The sequence below is a fragment of the Harpia harpyja genome, chromosome 3 (genome assembly GCF_026419915.1).
Source record: "Harpia harpyja isolate bHarHar1 chromosome 3, bHarHar1 primary haplotype, whole genome shotgun sequence".
In the NCBI taxonomy this organism is placed as follows: Eukaryota; Metazoa; Chordata; class Aves; order Accipitriformes; family Accipitridae; genus Harpia; species Harpia harpyja.
The window spans coordinates 62,924,231-62,947,594 of record NC_068942.1 but is presented as its reverse complement, the minus strand read 5'-3'; the positions used below and the strand labels follow the sequence as shown (position 1 = coordinate 62,947,594).

The following is a 23,364-nucleotide window of genomic DNA, read 5'->3' as shown; positions in this document are numbered from 1 at the left end:
TTTAAAGATTTTTATAGGATAATCAAACTGATTGCCAATCTCCTGATTACTTTTCCTATGAGCGGACTGCTTTCGTGAGCTGGAGTCTGAGGGAACACCCTGGCTATCCTCATGGAAACTTTTAACATGTGGCACAGCACCATCTCAGCTAGTCCCATTTTGATGCAGCTGCCCTGCAGTGTGCCCCACGAAGGCTGTAAAACAGAAAGGCTTTTTCAGCCCTGCTAGTGGTGCAAGCGAAAACCCCCTTTCCGGATCTCTCTCTGGGGTCCTGCTGACGCAGCTGCGGATCTAACTGGGGCCAACTGGGATTCCCGGGGAAGCCCGTGACGCAGCCAGCACCCCTCTCTGGGGCAGGGCCTCTGCGGGCCTGGCCCTGTGCCCCAGGGCCACTCCCTGCCCGTTCCTGTACAAGCGATCAAAGGTCTTTCTCAGAAGGCGCTGGGAGTTTTCTCCTCTAAAGTGCCGATTTTTGCCTACTTTACGAGAAATTTGGTGGCAGCCTGAGAGCAGGGTAAAACCAGGAAACTAGCTGCCGGGTGCTGGCGCGGGCCTGGAAATGAGAGGTTCACTGGGAAACACCATCCCTCTCCCAGGAAAACTGCTGTGCCTTGCCAGAGGCCCCGAAAAAACCCGTCAGTTTGGCGTAGCTCTCACAACCTGGCTGCTCCTGCCGCACTAAACGCGATTTCCCTGTGTGTTCCCAGAGCATCCCTGTCCAGCCGTGACACCCTCACCCCGCCTCCCCTCACAGCCGACTAGTCAGCTTTCCCACATCCCAAATGGCTCGCACAATAGCTTCACTCGCTATTCAGTGCCCAATTCCAGCATGCCGATAAGCTTCCCACCACCCGGAGCTTGCCTTGCCCTTTCTCAAAATGGCAACCACTAACTTCAACCCGGGAGGAGGCGGGGGGGAGGAGAATTGTCCGTAAGGGCTGGAAGCCTTCCCCTGCCTCCACCTTCCCGCTTAGCAAAATGGCGACGAAGGGTGCCCAGGCCCCGCCCCCCAGGTGACTGTCAGGTTGTGCGGTCACGTGACACGCGGAGCCGGCTAGTGGCGCGTTGCTGTAGGGACGGAGCGGCGCGCCTGGGACGCTGTCGGCGGCGCGGCGCGGGTGGGATGAGGTGCGCGGCTTTGCTGTGGGGCTGGCTCCTGCTTGGCTGCTGCTGGGGCCCGGCCCCCCCTGGGGTCAGTGCCGCTGCGTTCTTGACGGCCACCTACGTGCTGGACGATGCCAGCGGGCCGGGCAGGCAGTTCGACGGGATCGGGGCTGTCAGCGGCGGCGGGGTGAGCGGCGCCGGCGGGTGTGGGGGCTCCTCCGGTGCTGTGGTGTTAATACCCTCCTCGGGGCGGCGGTTGCAACGGACGCTTGGGCGGGGGGTTCTGTCAGTGGGTGCGTTTGGTGGCTTCGGTGCAGGCCCTCGAGGCTTCGGCGGGGCCTGGGCCGGGGGGTGTCGCTGAGGGGAGCCCTGGGGGCTGGGGGGGTGTCGCTGAGGGGAGCTGTGGGAGGTGGGGGAGGGGAGAACTTTGAGGGGAACCGGAGGGGGGCGTGGGGGGACGCGAGTGGGGATCTGAGGGGGAGTCCTGGAGGCCCTGAGGGGAGCTGGGCGGGCAGTCCTGGCTGCGAGGAGAGCTGGAGCCAGGCCCTGCTTTGTGCCTGTCCTCCGTTCAGCTGCGCAATGGCTCTTTCTCATCAGGCTGTCGGGGTGCCGAGGGCCAGCCACGTCCTCGGTGCAACTGGAGGAGAGCTAAGCCAGGGTGGGTTTTTTCTGTAGAGGGTCTTCCTAGCTACTTGTCTCTATGAGTTTCAAAATGCTGGAGGAGCCAACAGCCAGTCGTACGCTTTCCTGTGGTCCAGCCAGCAGAGCTGTGAGATCCTGCGTATTCTTACGCCCTCTTGGACCTACTGAGTTGCTTTCCTTGCCCTCCTGCCTGTGTGGCCGGTGAGCTCCCGTTGCCTTTGGTCTACAGTGAGCCAAAGCAGGGAGATTCTAGTGTAGCGGGTGAAATGGTGCTGGGAGGGAGCTGTGTTTTGCTTGCGCTAAGGCTGTGAGATCTCTTTGTTTCTCTATTCTCTCGACTCTCTTTGCAGTAAATTGCAGGTAACTGGAGTACAAGGCGATTGCAATCTGCGAAACCAGAAATGCACAATTGAAGGGTTAGAAAAGAGTTTTTGTAGGGGCTTAGCTGAGTTCCTGGTGCTATAATTATTTTTCTAGGTTTATTAGCTATGTGAAGGTCCTAGACTGACAAACAGGGATGTACTTCCATGTTTGAAAGTTCGGTTTTTGTATTTGCATGTTTTCTTTCCATTTTAGGCCACATCTAGACTTCTGGTGAACTACCAAGAACCTTATCGCTCCCAGATTTTAGATTATCTGTTCAAGGTAAAGTTGGTTTCACTGCTACAATAATGTCCAATTTCATGCAGAATTTCTTATTGTGTAATTTTGGAACTCCTATAGTATATTCAGTACTAGCTGAAATTAGACAAAATCTCATCTTGTAAAGCATCTACTTTAATGTTGATTTTTATCAGAACCTTAAGTTTTAGCAGTTGTTTTTGACAACTAGCATGTTGTTCAGGAGCCTATTTCTTCAAATGATTATGAAATTTCCTTTTATGTTTTCACAATATGTTTTAAAAAAAATGTTTTCAACATATTTTCATCATCCTTGTGGGCTTAATGAGGATTAAATAATTTTTGTGGCTAAAATGAGGGGTTTAGCTGTTCATAGCGATTGCAGGAAGTGGGTCTTTGAGACAGTTTTGACTTTTTTGGAGCACAGATAGATTCACATAATGTGATAGACTGCATCATTTTAATAGCATATGTATGTCAAACTAGTCCCAAGTATAAGTGCAGTTACTCTAGAAGGTGTGTGAATGTTACTGGTTTGTAAGATGCTTTAGTTAGCGAGTATAACCTGTGGAGTTACCCAACTCAATATATGGTAAGATTATTGCACTGTACAGTGATAACTTGTTTTGCTTTTGGCACTGTAAATTACTGTGCTGGAAGAGAATGTCATGTCACTTTCAAGTAGTGTAATCCAGATGGCTGGAGGGGAATAATTTACTGTGTAGTTTAAAGAATTGGTTTTAAAGGATAGAGTAAGGCATAATGTGTGACTGGGGCATCAAAACCTATGTTTTTTGGAGACCAAAGCTGTGTGTTACAAATATGAGTTTTCTGAAGGAATCACTAGGCATGTGGTAAAAGAAAATCTAGCTGAGAGATCATGATTTTCAAATAATTTTTGACATGTTTTTTCACCAAAATCTCTTAAGCTGTCATGAGATACCTGGGAGGGGTATACCTTGCCTCATTCTCCTTGTTTTTTAATGTCAACTTTCATGATAGGGATGGGAGAGCAAATGTATTAGAAGTTAAAAATGAGAAATGTTAGAAAAAGAAATGGTAAATTGGGAATATTTGCTTATTTAAAAACAAATAAAAAACCCCCAAATTTGTAAGCCAAGCAAACTGTTGTCTGTGCAGCATATTTTCTTAATCAAACTGCATTCTCAAATCTTAAAACTTTTTTTTTTTGTATGCCAAAATTATACTTGGGTAATTTCATGGAGGAGGCCAGCTCATTAGTGCTTATTAAAATAATGATTAGTTGTAACTTCTGGCTTGAGCAACTCTTAAGCCACTAATGGCTGGAAGGACATACTAGGAGTGGGATCACCTGTATGAGCTTGAATTTTATATTCTGCTGCACCAGTCAGATGCCAGGGGAAGAGGGTAGTGGAGTAGGTGGCCATTTGTTTTCCAGTGTGGTGGTTTTTTTTCTCTCTTGCCTTTCCGCCTGTAGTTAGCAGGTTATTTCTGACCTGTATGTATGCTCTTTCAAGTAAGCAGTGTAACCATTCACATCAAAGAATAAATTACTTAAAGAAATATTAACTTAAATAATTTCATTTTAAAAGAAAACAAACTTGACTTCTAGCAACATTAAAAATACTGTTGTGTTCCTCATGTAGCCCATGTTCTACTTCAAGAGCGCTTCAGTATTTTCTTGAGCATAAGCAATGTAAAATGTGCACAGCTGGGGAGAAGTGTTGTTAATGGTGCCAGTCAGTGAAACTGACTAAAGATAAGTACTATTTGTCTTGCTCAGTTTACTTTTGAAGAAGAATTTTGTATAATCTCTCATGGCATCTATAATGGGTGTTTAAAAAATGTATTGAATTTTTAGCATCCTCAAAATTGTACACTTTTTAATTGCATTCTTCTTGTTAACAGCAGGATTCTGTTTGTTTTTCTGTCCCTCTTTTTTTCTAGCCAAGTTTTGGTGCTTCTTTACATATACTCAAAGTAGAAATTGGAGGTGATGGACAATCAACAGGTATGAATTTTGCATGAGCAGGGTTTAACTAACTTCTCTTTGCAGTGATGCTGTAACACATCCTGCACGTGTTGCTTTAGCTGAACCATAGAGATGCATTCTGTAGTTGTATTGAAGTTGCAGAAAAACATGAACAATGTCTGCTAACTTGTAGAAGAGAAATTTACACTAACATTCTGGAGACAGTTCTCACTATCACATGGTCAATAGGTTGTGTTCTAGAGCAAACGAGGTCTTATTTTCCTCACAAGATTAAGGAAGCTCTAGTAGCTTTGTGAATTGCAGAGCATTTCTCAAGCACCAGTTTTGCAATATAAACTGTAAAACTTGTGTAGGACTAGGTAGTTTATGTCTTAAAAGCATGAAAATGGGAAGACAGCTGGTCAGCAGCAGTTACGTTTCTTCAGTTTAACGAGCTGCTGCATATCACTGGACTGGCGTTGTCTGACAGTAGGTGTGATCAGGGGTCTAAGTTTGGAATCATATTGTTCTATGTCTCTGACAAATAGAACTTCCAAATAGTCAAGCGTTAGTAAGGTTAAAAAAAGAAATCAATCCTATCTTCTGTAATAAAATGTGCTGTTTCAGCAGGCTTCATAAAAAAAAAAAAAAAAAGTCTCATCAGAATAGACCTCTGGAACAATTAGGCATGTAGTTTAGCATAAGTAATTGTTGCAGTTGCGTGCACAAGTTATTAACTGACTTTTGCGTGTAATGACTTCCCATGCAACACCAATTTTTTTGCACCTTTCTAGTTTGTTTACCTTTGTCTGAGGGAATTCAGTGCATAGCCTTCAATTCTGAAAACTTCCTGCAGTCATGGAACACCATGGAAATGATAAACTGGATCTTTTACTATAAAAATAAAAAATCTCTTTCCTGTCACTGAAAAACTTCATAGCAGTTCCTTTCTTTTCTCTCCCTGGACTTGCCTTGCACAGAAGAAACAGACTGTAACCTTTTGTTTGGTTTTTGGTTTAGATACAGCCTGCTTTGACAAATGTGGTGGTTTGTTGGTTGGTTTTTTTTTTTTTTTGTCCCCCCTGCTGATCTTAATGCTGTAACTTTCATAGTGGTTGTTGGGACCAAGATAATAATGAATATAGATTTAATATTATCATAGCCAGGGATAGAAAATGTCCAACAGTTAATCACATTCTGATGTTAAAAGCAGGCATAGTCCCTTAAAAATAAAAAATATTAAATTTATGCTAAGTTAATATGCTAAGAATGAAGGGTGTCAAGTCTTGCATGTTCCTTCCCACTACTCATTTTGCTTTGAAATACATACCAAAGAACGTGTGAATCATGTTGGAGATACGTGTTTGCATATTATGGCAGTGAGCAATACAGAAAACTTTATAATGTGTAACAGCTTATGACATAGAAGATAATTGTGAGCTACCTGTCTCTTTGCTTCCTAGATGGTACTGAACCCTCCCATATGCACTATGAAAATGATGAGAACTACTTCCGGGGCTATGAATGGTGGCTGATGAAAGAAGCTAAAAAGAGGAACCCCAAAATTAAACTGATTGGTAAATAGCTTCAAGCTTTAGGATTTAAATGTTTTTTTTTCCCCCTTAACCAAATTACATTCCTGACCCTTAATTAGCATATTAATTTTAATGGGCAGATGTTTTGATGTTGCAGTAGACAAAGAAGAATCTCTAATATTTGGTAAGCTTGTCTTGATGCTTCACTTAAACCGTGTTTTACTTCGTTACAGTAGCACAACATTCTTATGTCGTGCTACTTAACAAGTAGCATAACAAGGATGTATGTAAAAAGTAGCATAGGATAAGAAATGACTCTAATAATTTGCTTGTATTAAGTAACATTAATGCTTAGACTGTATCACAGCAATGAACATAAATGATTTATCATGAGAGCTGAATTTCTGAATAATAGAGTAAAAAAATTGGGAGGGATAAAGTAAACTTATAGGAAGTATAAATCTGTAAGTCTTATACGCACTAAATTCAATTATATGTTCTTATTACAAACCCATCACCCCCTCCCCACTATAGTAGTTCTTGTCTTCTGATTTGTCTTACTCTGTGTAGTTGAGTTGTAAGAGAACTTTCCTGTCTCCCTGTTTGATCATGGGTTGTGTGTGTGCTGTGACAGTACAAATGTTGAACCCTAGATTTTAATTGAAATACTTTACAAAATGTATTCCACATGAAACAAGGTAAAAAGTCTATCAATTAAAAAGTATCTAATCCCCCCCCTCTTCCAGGGATCAGGCTTTGCCATATCCAGCCACAAGGCATGACTTGGTGCAGGATTTGCTAGTCAGGTTCTATTAGACAGGCACTGTGACAAGCAGTAAGCTTACCATGTATGACTAATTGTGATTATTAATAACCTCCCTTCCTTCAGATGAAGCTCTCAACAAAGGAAGGAGGGTTTGCCTTTGAATTAGCCTATAAAAAGTCAGCTGAAAACAGCATGATCTGGTTAGGTTAATTTGTTGTTCTTGTTTACTACAAGATCCAGTAAAGAGCTAAGACTTAGAAATGCTTTTTCATGATCCTAATCTTTCTTTCTCTATTATGATCAGATCATCACTTCTAAAATTCGTATTCAGGAGATTAAAAATTTTTGGCGTTCAGTATTGATCCTTTGTCTGTAACTTTGTAAATTTTTATCGTAAAATCTTTGGAATTTTAAACCTTAGAGCTAATACCACACAATTGAAAGATTGTATGTAGTCAGTTGTTCTCTAGTAATGAAATTTTTCTAGCTTTAAAAAAAAAAAAAAGGCAGCTATTAATATGTTTGATCACAATTTATATTAGAGCATACTCTCCAGTTAAATAAGTTATGTGTCATTGTCTTCACTGGAACTATGTGAATTTGAAGTGCATATCTGCTCTTTCATTTTAGGTAGAACAAATTACAGCTTGCTATTGAAGCTTACTGAGTAATGTAGACCAACCACTTATCTTATTGTTTTTCTTCTCTCTTTCCAGGATTACCTTGGACATTTCCGGCATGGATAGGGAAGGGTGAAAACTGGCCCTATGACTATCCAGATGTCACTGCTTATTATATTGTTTCTTGGATATTAGGAGCTAAACAGTATCATGATTTGGACATTGACTATATTGGGGTCAGTAAAGCAAAATCTCCTGTACATTTTATCTATCTTCATTCCTAAGATCTTGGTGTCTCTGTTGATTACTGGGGGAGGGGAATGGGAAGATAAATTGTTTTGTGATTGCAGTTTTGGCTTTTTCTGTTGCAAGGGGAAAGGCAGAAGATATGTTAGTTTACAGTCTTCCTGCAGTAATGTCCATTAAAGCAGAACCAGTGTAAAATGGCTAGTCTCCTGCCTTCTCAGTTCTAGAATAAAGTTACCAGAGAATGTGAGAATTCTGAAATCCGTCTGAGTCTTGGGCTTGTAATTTTCTGTATTGCTTGTTCTGCTTGGGTTTCACCAGTTAACTAATTCTTTTTGTTAGCTGGTAAGACAGAGTTTGTGAAAGTCAGCTGACGTGACTTCTTGGCATAAAATATGGTCGCGGTTTTGCAGAAGGGCAATCCTCTAAAATTTCTTCCATTTTTACCTGCATTATTTATGGTAGATAAAGGTGCATATGTTACAGTACATTATAACTACTGTATTGTGTTACAGTGCAATATAAGGAAGCAGTGAATTAATGTCTGAGAAAAATGTCGTGATTTGGAGATGAGAAAGAGAAGCAGACAATGTGGAAAAACGCTTTTCAAGTTCATTATTTGACTGAGATTCAACTTTTTTTTTTTTTCTGATTAAGAAAATGTGTTGCTACGATTCCTCTAAAATCAGTCCTATACTTACTGAAACACTTATTTTGTACTTTTAAGTGTTTTGATATGAGACAGTTGTTTAACTGCAGAAAAGCTGAAAATCACTTTGGTAGTCCAGAGCAAAGCTTCTGAAACTATGGTTCCCATGCCTCAAAGGAAGTCTCAACTTTCTGCTGTAATGTGGGAAGGTATATCTGATGTATAGCTCCTCTAGAATGCACCCCCCTTGCTGTTGCTGATTTATTTCAGCTGTGTCAGTCTTGCATTTTGGGTAACACAGTGATGCTTCAGCAATTCCCCTGGGGGGACAGGGAGAACAACTGCTCTTAAATTTTCTCCTTGCTATGCTCTTGGAGCAGGAGGCAAGTTCTGCACTTTACGTATTTGAGTAATGTCTGGCTTCTGTGTTGTTACTTCACAGTGATTGGCCTTCTGAATTCTGTACTTCTAAGAAAAGGGAATTTCTGCTTCTGCAGGCACTGTGGTGACATTGCATATTGTCCGATTTCTTTGTGGGTATAATCTGAAATACAGGAAAGCAGTGAGGTCTGAAGGTTCAGAAACTGTCAAAAAAATTTTAATGCTGTTCTCATTCTACATTGTTAGCCTTTACTGCTCTTTGGGTTTATAGCGTATGTTATATATAATTATTTGCTTTATGATGAAATGAGCCTTTCAGTAAGTAACTTTTTGATTGGCTCATTTCTGAAGTCACATATTAGCACTTAGAGAAAGATGTAGAAATGTCAAAATCAAATGGACATATCCCACCTGCAAGAAACTGTCTGCTTGTACATGGTTGGGTAATCTACACCTACAAGGGATACTTTTACCTTTACTGGGGAATGTGAGTCACAGTGTTCATGTTGTCGTTAGAAAAAAAGTAAGAAGGTTTTGGACTAGGCATTTTATTGGCCAGGGTATTTGGTAGAAAGGAAGACCAGCAGTCCTGCTTCTGAATTTTGAGCTATGTTTAGCTTAAACACTCTTTCCATAAAAGATGGAAAATCCAGAGCAACAGAAATGAGATCATTTTGTGTCTGTTTACTTAAACTGTGCTGAATCTCTCTTGTGCTCAAGTATGGATCTAATCCTGTGTAAATGAGGAAGAGAACTGTAAGTGTCATTGAATAACCCCTGAAAACTGTAGGCAGTTGTTCGATCTGTAGCTTATTCTAGCTCTCCTATGTCAGTGTATGTCAACAGGGCCCATTCATTAGGACCACACCTTGAAGCCACAATGTGTTTCTCAATGATTTCTAACTAACTGTAGACCCATTGGTAATAATGTCATGTGTAACGCTGCTACCATTGTAGAGCTCAAGCAGCTCTAGAGGTCTTTTCAGCAAGAAGGCAGTAAGTAGACCTTAGAGACAGATAAACAAGCCGCTATTTTGAACTTTCATACAGAATTCTCCTCTGAAGAGCTGATAACAAAAACCAACCAGAGCACTTTCCTCTAGCAGACTGAAACCATGGAGTTCATTAATGGATTGTATGATCTTACATATAGATAAATAAAATCTTTCATTATGCATTGACATATCCTGATTTTTCTAAATGGCTTTTTACTTTTCCTTTATAGATATGGAATGAAAGGGCATTTAGCAGCAAATATATTAAGGTATGTATTTTTTCTTATTTCTCTGAAGTGAAATGTTTGTCTTTGTTATCACATGTAAACAATTAGCTTTTCTGAATTTACCTAGAGAAGGGACCTTAATCCTGCAACTACTTCACTTACTGAACTCTGTTTCTTGTAGTTGCAGGCATGGAATGCTAACGGGATCAGATCTCCAGATTATTTTTTTTTTGTGTCTGTCTGTTCCTTCGAACTTTAAGTGTGTCAGTGTATGCTAATGTTTAGGACCTCTACAATTTAATGGAAGCTCCAGTTGAGGCTACTGAAATCATACAAATTCAGCATTAAATTCATCATCAAATACACAGTATTTCACATAACCAATCTTGAGATATCTCTAACATCTCTCACTGCTGCCAGCCCCTGCTGCTCCCCTGCCCTTCTTTGAAAACTCACTTCTGTTTATTATGTTATCTTGAAGTGGAATCTGAAGTACAAGCTTCTGGTTTGTTCATTTCTTGTTGCTGCTTTGAGGCTAAGAAGCAGTAGCATTACCTCTTCTTAAAAGCAAATGAGTTAAATTGAGTGCATAGAAAAACTGCTGATTTTTTTTTTTTTTTCAGAACTCAGCAGGGATTTGATCCCATCTGCTTAAAATTAGTCAATTAGTGGCTATTAGAAAAGTTTCAATTCTAACAGTTTGTGTACACTGGATGAGGTTAGTCACATCATTTGTCCTTGGCAACTTCTGTAGTTATTTTGTTCAATGATTAGTTTTAGTAGAATGATACAGGAAATTGCTTACAACAATTAAAATTGACATTGCAATAAGAGGAAAAAGGTAACTTTTAAGTATCTTTCATGAGGCTGGCATATATAAAATTCTGCCTACTCCTGAAAACTGAGAATGATCTCCTATAAAACATTTCTTTTTCAAAATTATATCTCCTAGAATGTAGAATTAGATGAATACCCTTATAGCTGTTTCCTATGATTTGTGCAGTGCTTTGACTGAGGGAGGGCAGGAAGCATTGGCAGAAAGCTTGTTGCTGGTTGTATACCTTGTACAAAGAGGAATACCTTATATCCAGCTTTATGGGTTTCTTGTTAATAAATATGTTAATCAACCATGTATTTTAAACTGATTTACCGCGTCCACTGCCACCACAGTAACTTAGTTTCCAAGTCTCAACACATCTTAGACCAAGTTCTGTTATGTATACTCACAACTAATTTCATTAATGGTATTTTCTAGACTCTCACTTTTGTAGGCTGCTAGGCCATTAGTTCTTTTTGGACACAGTTTTTGGGTGACTTACAAAATCCTTTCCAGAGAAAACACAAATACACTGAAGTGTGACACAGCAGTGTATCTTGGCATCTGTGTCAAGGTGTCATTTCTTTGGGCATGTGTTGCACTAAAGTGTAAAGGAGTTTGGCAGAAAATAAACCCCCTTGGGTTCCAGCTTATCCTCAGATATCAGAGGGGCTGAGGGAAGTTAGGCTTAGATTCTGGGTGATGCCCAATTCAACACTGTACGGTTGCATTCAATATATATTGAACGACCACGATTATGGACGCACAAATAGCGCAATATACTTTCATTCTAGTTGCGTTCAATGAACTGTCACGGCCAGACTTAAGAAGGTTGGTTGTGTTTGACAAACTATCACGGCTAGATTTTAATGAACAGTACAGTTTATTAAAGCAGGAGAGCAGGTTCTTTTGGATTGCCGGTGATAAATACATTGTCTGCAAAGCACGGGCAAATACGAAGAATATGAATAGTACAGTCGACTACAAGTGTGCTAAATTATGGAAAAACTCTATAAGTTTCCTGGGGAAGCAGTCAGTATAACCAAGGGTTTGAATGTTACCCAATAGGTGTCCGTATGGAGGAAGGAGAGGTTCAGCCTGTTGACTGATCCTGGAAGTCAGCGATGTCCTCCCCACTTGTCTACGATGGTATCTTCCCTAGCATTCCTCCTCTCTTCAGCCCTTTCATACTATTTTCTTATTTTTAGGTGGAGGTTGAGTGACTCTAGTCATACATACCTTTATTTTGATTGGTATCAATAAGTTGCCTCCAGCAATTACTCCACAGCATGTTAAGTAACAAAACTCTGGTGGAGATGCTTCAGATTTTGCTAGTGAAGCTCTTAAATCCCTGTGTAAACTTGTTCAGTGGGTGTGCTTAGAATCCTCTTAAAATATCCCATCCCAATGTGTGCTCAGCACAAACCACAGCCTAACTGTTTTTAAAGCTGGGAAATGAGTTCATAGGGTGTTCTTTTTATTACACCCCCCCCCCCCCCTCAGGAACTAGAAGTTTTGTGTTATATTTAGCCTCAGGCAGTGTGGGTTCCAGGCTTTTCTTTTTCAAAAATAAAAGTGGTTCACTAATCTGGTATAGGCTGATGGAGAAATCACTAAGGATACTAGTAGTCTCCTAAAGGATAATCCTAATCATAGGTAAGTTATGCTGGTAGGGGAGGAGGGGAAAGAGTTTGTATGTGTGGGCTTCAAGTAGAAATCTCTAGTTGTTCAGTGTGTATGTTGTAGAAACAAAACCAAACAGAACTGAAAACACTTGTTTGCAGGCTGGAATAAAACAGTGCAAAGAAGGTGGAAGATAAATAGTGAGGTTTTTTGTTTGGTTTGTTTTGATTTTTTTTTTTTTTTTTGAGCTGCAAGTTTTATCTCTTCACTGACTAGATGTTGTGTTGCTTGGAATACCTATGAGACTGAACCCTTTGTAAAAAGATTCATCAGAGAGAGAAGGCCGATCTTAATATAAATAAAATACTCATTTTATTTCCCTATATCACTGATTGGCTCTTTTTTTAAAACTGGTTTTCTGGCTTTTTGTATGTCTTGTAAGAAATAGAAACATTTTATTTTGCTCAGTCCTATGTCATGTCACCTGGAGGCTTTCTCATCTGTTTGTCTTGGCTTTCTAATGTGGGGAGAATGAATGTGGAGAACAGTCGAGTGTAGGTGCAGCATTCTACTTGTTAGCTTTTTAAATGCTGTTGAATTGGGACTAAGCTTTTGGCTTCTAGAGCTAAATGTTTTGTTTAAAATTTGATCTTAAAATCACCAAAGTATTTGCTGAAAAGTTGTCAGCCTTCCCTCCACTGTACATTAATTGATACAAGGCTTTTTATTTAACACCTGTTTTACCATTCATTCTCTTGCCATGTGACACTGCATAGTATATCTATTCTCTAATCAGCACAATAGTTCTATTTGCAGTCCGCCATTTTGAAAAAGGTCTATTTACTGAAGTGTGCCGATGCACACCAAACATTTTCTGTAATGTCTGACAAATACATGACATAGATAGGCTCTTAGTTATCTTGCTAAATTTTTACTTCTAAGAAGTTATTTTAGTTAGTTCATCCATGAAGACGCTAGTTATTTTTCTTATTAAGCAGAAAAAATGAAAAAAGAAATTATGATTCTATTCCTTATAAATTCTTATTCAAGAAGATCCTATTCTTCCAATTATATTTTTAAATATGGTCATCTTAAACTAACCCTAAACTTTAAGGAGTATCTGTATATAAAATTTAATACTGGCTGTGGGGGAACCATTCTGCATATGTTGTTATGGAGTGCATTTTGAGTGTCTGCGGTTCTGTTTCCTTGGTACTTACCTTTCAACATGGAAGTTTTGCAACCTTTCTAGTCATTTTGTTCTTCTGAACTATCTCTATGGTTAGGCAGTTTTTCTGAATATCTATCTAGCTAGAAAGCTTTAAATTGCAAGGACCTTACTGTAAGTATTTTTACCATTATGAATTTTTCATGTGGTAAACTTTATGCTTCAAAGGCTTCAAGCAGTTGAACAGAGTTTCATTGCTACTTTTCCTCTTAGTAAGTTTTATGTCTTTTAGATCTAGGCTTTCATTGTCACCAACACTTGGACTTCACTTTGTGTCCTAATTTGACTACATGTCAAAATAGAAATGCTCACTGTTCTCCTTCACATTGCTGGAGGGCTATTACAAGAAATTATTTAAGGATTCATGCTTACTGATCTTCAAATGGTTGGAAAAATCTTTCTTATGTATATATGCATGCATGCATACATACAACACATAGTACATCATTCCTTTGTATCCAAGATTGAAAAAAGGATTTTAGACTGTGGACTGATGTCCTTTTTCAGATGCAACTGTATGTGGAAGCTGCTGAAAATGCTTTTTTAATTTTTTTTTTTTTTTAATATGAGTGTTCAGATAAAACATGCTTGTATAATACCAGCCCTTGGTTCATTCTTAGCTGTTAGAGCTGGGTATATTTTGCCTGGGTGTATTTTGTCTAAGAAGTTCCACAGGCAGATGTGAGAGGTTTATCATCTTTGACAGTGAAATAGTAAGGAGAAGCTGGAAAGACAGAACAGGAATTCTCTTCTGCTGGATGTTTGAATTCAAAGTTGACTGCCCCCAGTTTTGTTGTAAATATGCAATTCCAGTTTTATGCATTATGTTCTTGAAAATTAGCGAGACATTATGAGAGCCAAGTAGTGGGTAAATTTAAATATCAGACACAACATCAAGGATCTTTTTTTTGTTCAGTAAAATAGCCTGTGAAAAGAATGCTTAGGTGCTCTTTACTTGAAAAGGACAGATGTTTGGCAAAGATTTCTGTTCCTATAGAGACCTGCATGGTTACAAGGTCTTTTCCATTTTAAAACTTCAGTCCCTCTTTTCTCAATATACTTTTTTTGGGATCAGGTTAACTTTCACTTCTGATCACTTGTGGAGGTATGTCCACTTCCATATTCCAGCCAGTCATCATTTTCAGATCAACTTAACATGACTGACTTTACATATGAGTAATGGATTTATCATAATGAATTACATGCATGCAGTGGATGAATCACTAAGTTGAGAGTGTCCGAGTAGAGTACCTGTATGCACATGGGGTGTCAAAAGTAATCCAAATGATGAGAAGCCCATTTTTGTGTAATGGCTATCTGAATGTCATGGATAACCCTTCAGTGTTAAAAATACTTATCATTAACTTTGTCTTAGTTGTCATTATGGCTCTCCTTTGAGAATTGAGAACTTTTCTTATCCATCTTGGTCTGAAGACAAATGCTTCCACCGACTCCTACAGTTCTTAAATTATTTTCAGTCTTAAATCTTCATGTTGTCTGGTTGATGAAGGCTGTCCTTTAAGTGGTGTTATCTGTTACTAAGGTACTTCGACAATCTTTGGACAGACTGGGTCTAAGGAACATTGGCATCATCGCTGCGGATGGAGATTGGAATATTTCAAAGGAGATGATAGTTGATCCCTATCTTAATGATGCTGTTGAGGTAGTTGGGTAAGTGTGGGAGAAGGGAGGAGTTTTACACATTGCTTATTGTTTCATTTCTGTAAGTTAGTCTTCATTTTCAGAAGTCATATATTCTTATTTCATACTTCCTAGCCATTCCCATTTTTTTCATCATCATGTACAGTGATAACTGATTACTCTTTCCTGTCTTCCTCTCTTCTTTCAGTTTAGTACATGTGTAAGGTAGCCTTATTGCTCTTCCATCATTTCTTTCAAGTGTTCAGTTAGGAGCTCTGTTTTAGGCTTCTTATCTTAGCATTAGCGAATGACAGGAGACTTATAACTAATCTGCATGTGCATCTTCAAAGTCAGAAAGACCTTAGGACTGAATTCTTGGTCTGCAGTCAGTTCTAACTTCAGGTGAACTTGAACTTTCACACTGGAACTTACCACCCTGGGACTTCCCATGATTGCAGCATTCCCTGTTACATATGCTTTGCTTGATATTTTTCTGGTCATGTTCTAAAGCTAGGAGTTTCTGTTTGTTCCTTATATCTGATAACAGATAGTGTTAGAAGCGCATACACAGATAGTAAAGTAGGAGTAAAAACAAGCATCCAAAGTTTGTTTTTAAACTAATACAACCTATCTCAATTTTAGCAGCTGGGAATGCCCACTGTTGTAGTTCTGGCAAGTGGCAACTTGATTGTTTGCCTGCACTCTCCCTCCATAATACGCTTTCTTACTACCTTGCTTCTATCAACTGACTTGGTAATTATTCTGCTGCCCTTGCTTTCTTTATAATCTCTGATTTCTCAAAACTATAAATAGTTTTAAAAATTATAGAACATTCCCGGTGGACATGACTTATATGTGTATAAATTGTTCACTTGTGTTACATCTGTTAACTTGCTTACCTCTGTTGTTAACCTTACTCTGATAAGAACGTGCTTGTGGTCACTAGTGTACCATTTATCCTCATCTATATGTAAGGGGGTGTGATATGCTTATAATTGTTTAAACTAATGCATGGTTCAAAGGTTATAGCAAGTCAGTTAAGAAAGCAGTTTTTTTATAAAATCCCTGCTTATGTGTTGAACTTGTAAACACTGATCACCTGGAAGTGGCTGCCTGAGAAATACCAATTATAATGCCAGCATTGAGTAACTCATTTGGTTTAAAAACATATAACTTTCTTAAGTTAGGCAAGATTTGCACCTCAGCAAGTTATAGCACATTAGGAAATGTTTTAGTTATGATTTCCATGCCAATGAAACTTGCAGAATGAATGAACTGAGTGTGTATGGTTCTTATTTCTTAAAGAGCTTGACAGAATCAAGGCTAGGAGTGCCTATTTTTGTTTGTAGCCTTTAGGACCAAGGACATGTTTTAGTTGTTTTTTAAGATGAAAGTTCTTTTTGTCAGAGTTTTTTCTTGAATGTCATACAGATTTTTCTCCAACTCCCCCAGTCCTGCTGATCACAAAAAATGAAGAGTTAGGAGACTATTTCCTGTGCAGTAGTGTTGTTACCTATTAAGAAATTAAGGTTAGTACAAAATGAGAACACCATGTTTCTCAGCCCGTGCTGACTTTAAGGCACCAACTACCAAACAGAGTTCTTGCTGACCTAGAGAACGATAACAGTATTTAGGTGTCTGTCATTCAAATGCTCAGGTTCAGAAAGTTACTGAAAGTACACTGTATCTGTATGTCTCTTAGATAACCGTGTCTAGTTGTTTGCAAAATTTACTAGTCAATCTGTTTTCTTAAATAGTCTTAAATTGTTTTCTCAGAAATCCTTTCCTGTACATTGTTCTGTAATCTCTTTTCAAGTATAACCCTCTCTGTGGCTTTTTCTTAGTTCTTCCATTTTGGAATGGAAACCTGGGATTAAATTTATATTGTTTTATTTAGAAATTATCAAGATAATTGAAATTATAGCTTTGACATCCATCCACAAAAAGTAACTGACCTTTCCCTTTCTTTGTGTTTCCTTTCATCTTCTTTTTTCCTTTCCTTTCATTTTTGCATCAGGTGACTTTTACCTTGATACCATTGCTCCCTATGAGCTTTATCCCTGCCTAAAATACCATTTGCAATCTGAAGCATATGTAAGGTAGATTTAAGGTAAAGTTTCTATGTCCGTTCTTTCCCCTCCATATTTGGTCTGCTGGCTTATGTTTTAAAAGATGGAGGACTTCATATTTTCTCATTAGAACGAAGGCTACTAAGCTGTTATCATTCAGTGTGTTTCAACTTCATTGGTTAAAGGAGTGGTCTTCTGAATATACTGCTTTCCATCATTTCATACCAATGAGTTGCAGCACTTGCCACTGAAAACAGGAATTTCATTAGAAGAAGAAAAGAAAAAAGCCTTTATCTGCTACTAAATCAAATTACTTACCTGGTATTCATAGAGTGCTTGAAAATGAAAAACAAATTGTAATATAGTTAGCTCAAGTCTTAAACCATTATGTTATGCTTCCTTATTTTGTTTGCAAGACCATCTTCCCTACTGTCTTCCTATGTTATTTTGATGGGTGCTATTTCTGTGTTTGTATAGTATATATTCATATTACTTTTCTCCCAGGATGTATTATGACTCAGTACTACATCTTCTGTGTTAGGCATGGATTTTGTTTGCTGTATTTAATAAAGCCTACAGAGCCCATAGCTCTATTTGGCAAGTCTTTTCTTAAAGGCCTATATGCCAATACACAATTAGACTTGAATATATTCCACAGTCTTTTTTTTCCTGATGTTTATCTAGAAGTAGACAAATTGAAAATGTTTTTCCATAGTTCTCAATTGTTTAAGTTATCTTTGACTTGTAAGTCATTATTAGTGGACAGTAATTGTATGTTGGGTGGTGGAAAAAAATCTGCCTTTGTCAGTTTTTATTTACCAGACAGAACAAATCATATTTTATTTCTAGTTGATGCAGCATGCATCTTTTCTAATACAATAATCAAATAGCAGAAATAATTGCTGCCATTTCAATTTATCTTTTTTTCCTGTCTCCTAGTGTCTGTCATTTAAAAACAGTAAACATGGTAAGTTTTAATGGACAAAGAACATGAGTGATATATTTAAGAGCTATTTGTCAGTTACTATGGCTTTTATGTAACTGGTTCTTGTTCTGTTGATTTTCATAGTTAATATAGTTGCAGCTTTAGAGGAATCATCAGTCTTATGATCCAGGAGCGCTTTCTCAGTGCAATAGGAAGAACAAGTTCAGTTCGCTGTTGTTTGCTCTCTCTGAGGTAGAAAACATTAGCTGTAAGAGAGAAAGATGAATTGACTTGTCTAAGACTATGCTAAGCTGGTGGAAGAATAAAGATTAATTATAGAAAATACTGTCTTATGGATTTATTTTATGATTTGGACCATGCTGCTTTTGCCATTGTTTTAGACAGGATTTTTGTATTGCATAGTTCAAAGCACGAGCTAGAAACTTAATTTTGGATTTATGTAACTGATCTTAAGTTGTAATGTTTGTCTCAATTTAAACCAATAGATTTTACTGGTAGGACAGCCTTGTCTTTTTTTTTTTTTTTTTTTTTCCTTATTTCTGGGGATTAGGTAAAATTATTTCTGTAATTAGTCAGAATTATTGACTAACCTGGTTTGCACAGGACCTCTGGAGGCCATCTGGTTGAACTCCCCCCCCCCCCCCCCCCGCATCAAGCAGGTGCAATTAGATCATGGTGCTGAGGCTTGTTCAGCTTTGATATCTTCTATCTTCATAACCCCATTGGGCAACATATTCCATGTGTTTGACCGTACTCACGCTCTTCTTTTTTTTTTTTTTTTTTCTTTTAAGTTCTTACACCTAACTGAATTTTTCATCAGTCCACAGCCTGTACTGTTGCAAAGGGTTATTCTGTCCCAGGTATAGGACTTTGTGTTTGCATCTGTTGAACTTGACGAGGTTGCTGTCAGCCTGTTTTTTCCAGTCTGTTAGTTCCTTCTAAATAACAGCCCTCCTTTTCAACATATAACTGTTGTTGTTAATTAACCCTGGTAGGCAGCTCAGCCCCACACAGCCATTCATTCGCTCCCTGTCAATGGGATGGGAGGGGAGAATCAGAAGGGTGAAAGTGAGGAAGAAGTGTGGGTTGAGATAAAGATAGCTTAATAGGGAAAGCAAAAGCTGTGTGTGCAAGCAAAGCAAAATGTGAACCTCCCGAGTTTTATTGAAGACATCAAACAGTATTGGCCCTAATATCAGCATATGGGGACATGGCTAGCCAACTGCACCCTGGTCGGACTTTTCTATCCACCTTGGTGGGAGACTTTGCTAAAGTCAAGGTATATGATATCCACTGATTTCACCTTGCCCACACAGGTAGTCATCTTGTTGTAGAAAGCAACCATGTTTATCAGGCATGATTTGCCCTTAGTAAATCCATGCTGCCATTCCAGTCATCCTCCTATCCTTCTTGTGCTTGGAAATGGCTTCCAGGAAGACTTGCTCTGTAACCTTCCTGGGGACTGAGGCTAGATTGATGGGCCTGTAGTTTCTCAGATCCTCCTTCTTGAAGACAGGCATTAAAACTGTTTTTCTCTAGTCATCAGGGACCTCTCCTAATCACTAAATACTTTAGCTTTTGTGTGTATGTTAAGTCTGCAAACCAAATACTGCCTTATTCTAATGCAAGATGTAATGGGAAAATACGATGCAGATTGCTACATTGTCTTCAGGCAAAGTTCTTAAGACTTTGGGGCAGGAAATCTTGAGGTTTCAGGCTACTGTCAGACTGCACATAAGCTAGTTCAGATTCTGATCGGTGGAAAAAAAAAAAGTCTTGCAGCACTGTTTGCTGCAGATAGTGTTCTGCTAGAGAAGATTATATATGGTAGAAATATACAGAGTGATTTGAAGGTAGGTAGGCATTTGATGTTATTTGAATTACAAGTACAGCAAATGCTCTTTAGGGGACCTCTGGACTTCAAGAAACTACATTGTTAGACTCGGTCTTACGTGACATTTTAGGTTTGTTTCATTGACTTTGAAGGCCTTAAAATGTCTCTAGGGACTACTACGCAGTTGAGTAATAAGGTGTGTATGTGTCTGGGGTTTCTCTTGTTTCTTGCGTTGGTTGTGTTTAGGAAGAGCTGATCTCATTCGTGTTGCTTCTCTGTTAAACTGAAATAGTTGATTAGCAGGGAGAATAGGGGGAATCACCTCTTTTTCTTAATTAAATGTTTACTGTGCTTTCACAAGGTTTGTAAGTTATAATTCAGTTGTCCTTGCCCTGTGTGTCGTCATTGTGGCCTAACCCTCAACATTGCAACATCTAAGTGGCTGGCTTGCGAATAGAGTATCTTGCACGAAATATGATATGCTTTGTCTTTAACTTTATTTGCAGTTTTGTGTGTGTAAGAAAATAAGAACCAAATGTTTTTAATTTTTCCTTTTGTCATGTACTTTGGGGTTTGGCATGGTAGAGAAAGAAGGTGTCCTTCTTTGAAGGCACTTTGTGCTTGACAATCTATTACATTTTGTTTGGTGTAACAGTTGTTGTCCAAGTTGTAAAAACAAGAACTGGAACATGATTCGGTTTTGGAATAAATTCAAATAGTGCTGAAGAAGGTGCTTCCTTTCCCAATATAATTTTTTGGCAATTTGAAAAACATTTTTTTTATTTGTTCCTTCTCTCTGTTCTTTGCTCTCCTTTTTTTTTTTTTTTTCCAAAGCTGTTGAGATACACGTTGGATAAGCACGGTCTGCAGCAGGTGAGGATCATAGCCAGCGATAGACTGTGGGAGCCCATTTCCTTTGTCTTGCTGCTTGACTCTGAGCTCCACGGAGTGGTCGATGTGATTGGGTAGGGGGTTCTCTCTGTTTTTCTTTCTTGGTGGTTTGTTCATAGTTTGTCTTCATCTTGCTTATTTGTAACTAGCACAGCCAAAGCTTTACCTCTCTATACTCTTACCTGCAATGAAAGGATTGATACTATAATCTTTCCTATGAACCCACATCAAATCACATGGGCTGTTGTCCTAGTGACAGCCTCAACCCTTTAATTGAATCATGAATCTCCTATCATGTGGAAGATTCCTATGGGCTGTTGTTGCACTTTTGATGAATTGGAGTTTTTTTGGACAGCCCTGTTTATTCTGAGGGTTGTTTTGGTTCCTGTATTTGGTATGCAAAAAGTGCTTTATCTTTACAGCTTTGTATACAGCCTTGTATTACTGACTTCCACTGGTCTGTTACAGAAATGGGTGTGATCCAGAAATGAATTTTAGTTACAATAATGTCTTGATTCTTAGTTCCCATTTTGTTTTGATGGGAAGGTTGTGTTTGGAAAGCATGCAACCAGCTGACTTGTTTTTCTAGTTCTGGGTTTCATCATATGATGCTAATATTTTGCAAAAGTAGTAGACTAAATCTGAGATTGGTTACTGACTTGTCTGCTGAATGGATACGTGTGCAAGACTTGCTCATTAACTTTTCTTTTTACAGTAGCTCTAAATTTTAATTATTAGGTTCCATAAACTTGCCTGACCCAATCACATGCTTCAAATGTGGCTGTTCCTTGCTTCAACTTGACTGTTTTTCATTCATCTTTATATATCTGACCCATAGGAGGTGTAGAAATGAAGGCTTTCCCTCCAAATGCAACAGGCAGTCAGTGCCCCCCCCTTCCCCCAGTCAATCCCTCCCCCCATTCTGAACAACAAAAAGTACCCTGACAGTTGTTTGCAAGTGGAGTCTTGGATCTTGTGCTGATCAACAAGTGAAAGCAATTGTGAACTTACTCTGACCAGATGAAAATCCATTGTAATTACCATGATCCCAATGTAGTGAGCATGCTTTCTTTCTGGTTTTTGGCAGCTACAAGTATGCACCCAGAGTCAGTTCCTGAAGCTCAACTGTTTTTACACTATCTCAGTAAGCTGTAGTTGCTTAACTCTTTTCAAGTGTAAGTTTTATGTCCCTACTCTGATTCAATATTAACAGGGAGATGAAATACTCTCTTGTGTAATGGATGATCAGTTGGCTGCTGGACATTTAGTAGTGCACATCTCATCATGTAGCTTTTAAAAAAATTGTTGGCTTTCTTTTTTATTTGAAACTATTAAAAGTATTTCAGATAGCCAGGATTTTACATGGATGTACATAAAATCAATTTTGGACTTGGTAACATAATTTGTGATCTGTGAGGTGTCTCATCAGGCAAGCTGGATGGGAGGCTAGTTAAAGCTGCTGCTTTGTTTCATTTTGCACTATTTGCATCTAGGCTTCATCTGCAAGATGATGTAATGGCTAGAAATTAGAGGGAGCCCTGAAGACACACTGTAAAACTATTGAATAGATGTTCACCCCCACAGGAATGACCCAGGTCACCAAAGCTCTTTATAATGTGATATTTCCAAACAGCTTTTCAGAGCTATTATGGTTGCATCAATTTTACCAGTGAAATGAAATATAATGAATTATAAACAAGTATTACTCCTACTTTGAACACATTTAAATTACACTGTAGCTCTTGAAAACAATATTTTTCAAGGATGGGCTTGCAAATTCCAGGGCTACTCAGGAGTACTTTAGATGTGCTACTTGTTTGTAACACAGTTAAACCAGTTAGATTTTTGCATGCTATACAGTTAGAGACCAAGCTATTCTGACTCTACCTATTGAAACCCCACCCCTGCCACCACTGTTAATTGAAAGAAAATAGGAAGTGTTTAGAAAGTGTCAGTGAGTTTAGGAGTAACAGCTTTCACTTTCACCTAATATAAATTTAGTATGCCATTAGGTGACAATTCAGTCTTTCTGGTTAGAAGCATCAGTGTTCTTAACCAGATCTGTTCAAAACACACATTTGGCTGAATGTGTCACTGAAAACCAAGCCTTTTAAAGAAATTTTTTAGACCTAATTACACCCAAGTTAACAACCTAAGAAAAACAAGATGATGTTGTGACATTACTGCATAATGGAATCATGATGTGGTGCCTGTAGGAGTGGGAATTCAAACTGCCCCAAGTCCCTTTCAGGCTTGTGTGCAGATACAGAATGAGAAATAGGAAAGACAGTGTTGTTAGCTGACGATTTCTGTTTTCTAGAGATGTTTTTGAGAACTAGATTTTGAGCTTTTCATAGGTAGTGGTTTTCTGCAAAGCTTCATTCATTGTAGTGATGGTATTATATAGGCTGATCTTTTTAAAGATTTATTTAATTTCTACAGCCTTATACTGATGCATGAGAGAAAAATGGTGGAAAACCCTGCTATTTCTATCCTGATTTTCCCTTTCCTCCCCTTTGGGCCATTGCTATATGCAAAACAAAAAATAACACAAACTTCTTTGTTTTTTTTTAAC

The 23,364-nt window shown here is 38.8% G+C and overlaps 1 protein-coding gene across 2 annotated transcripts in view; it reads left to right on the top strand.

The window, feature by feature from the left end:
* The first annotated feature begins 1,069 nt into the window (after positions 1–1,069).
* GALC (galactosylceramidase) overlaps positions 1,070–23,364 on the top strand; it is a 43,859-nt gene continuing 21,564 nt past the window's right edge. Inside the window, exons 1-7 of one of the 2 annotated variants that reach the window (XM_052782923.1) lie at positions 1,070–1,291; positions 2,323–2,391; positions 4,297–4,360; positions 5,785–5,898; positions 7,339–7,478; positions 9,744–9,782; positions 20,733–20,863. In XM_052782923.1, the coding sequence (XP_052638883.1) occupies positions 1,124–1,291; positions 2,323–2,391; positions 4,297–4,360; positions 5,785–5,898; positions 7,339–7,478; positions 9,744–9,782; positions 20,733–20,863 (725 nt within the window). In that variant the 5' untranslated portion in view covers positions 1,070–1,123. Of the gene's footprint in view, positions 1,292–2,322; positions 2,392–4,296; positions 4,361–5,784; positions 5,899–7,338; positions 7,479–9,743; positions 9,783–14,951; positions 15,080–20,732; positions 20,864–23,364 lie in introns of both variants that reach the window. The other variant, XM_052782924.1, reaches the window with a different exon arrangement.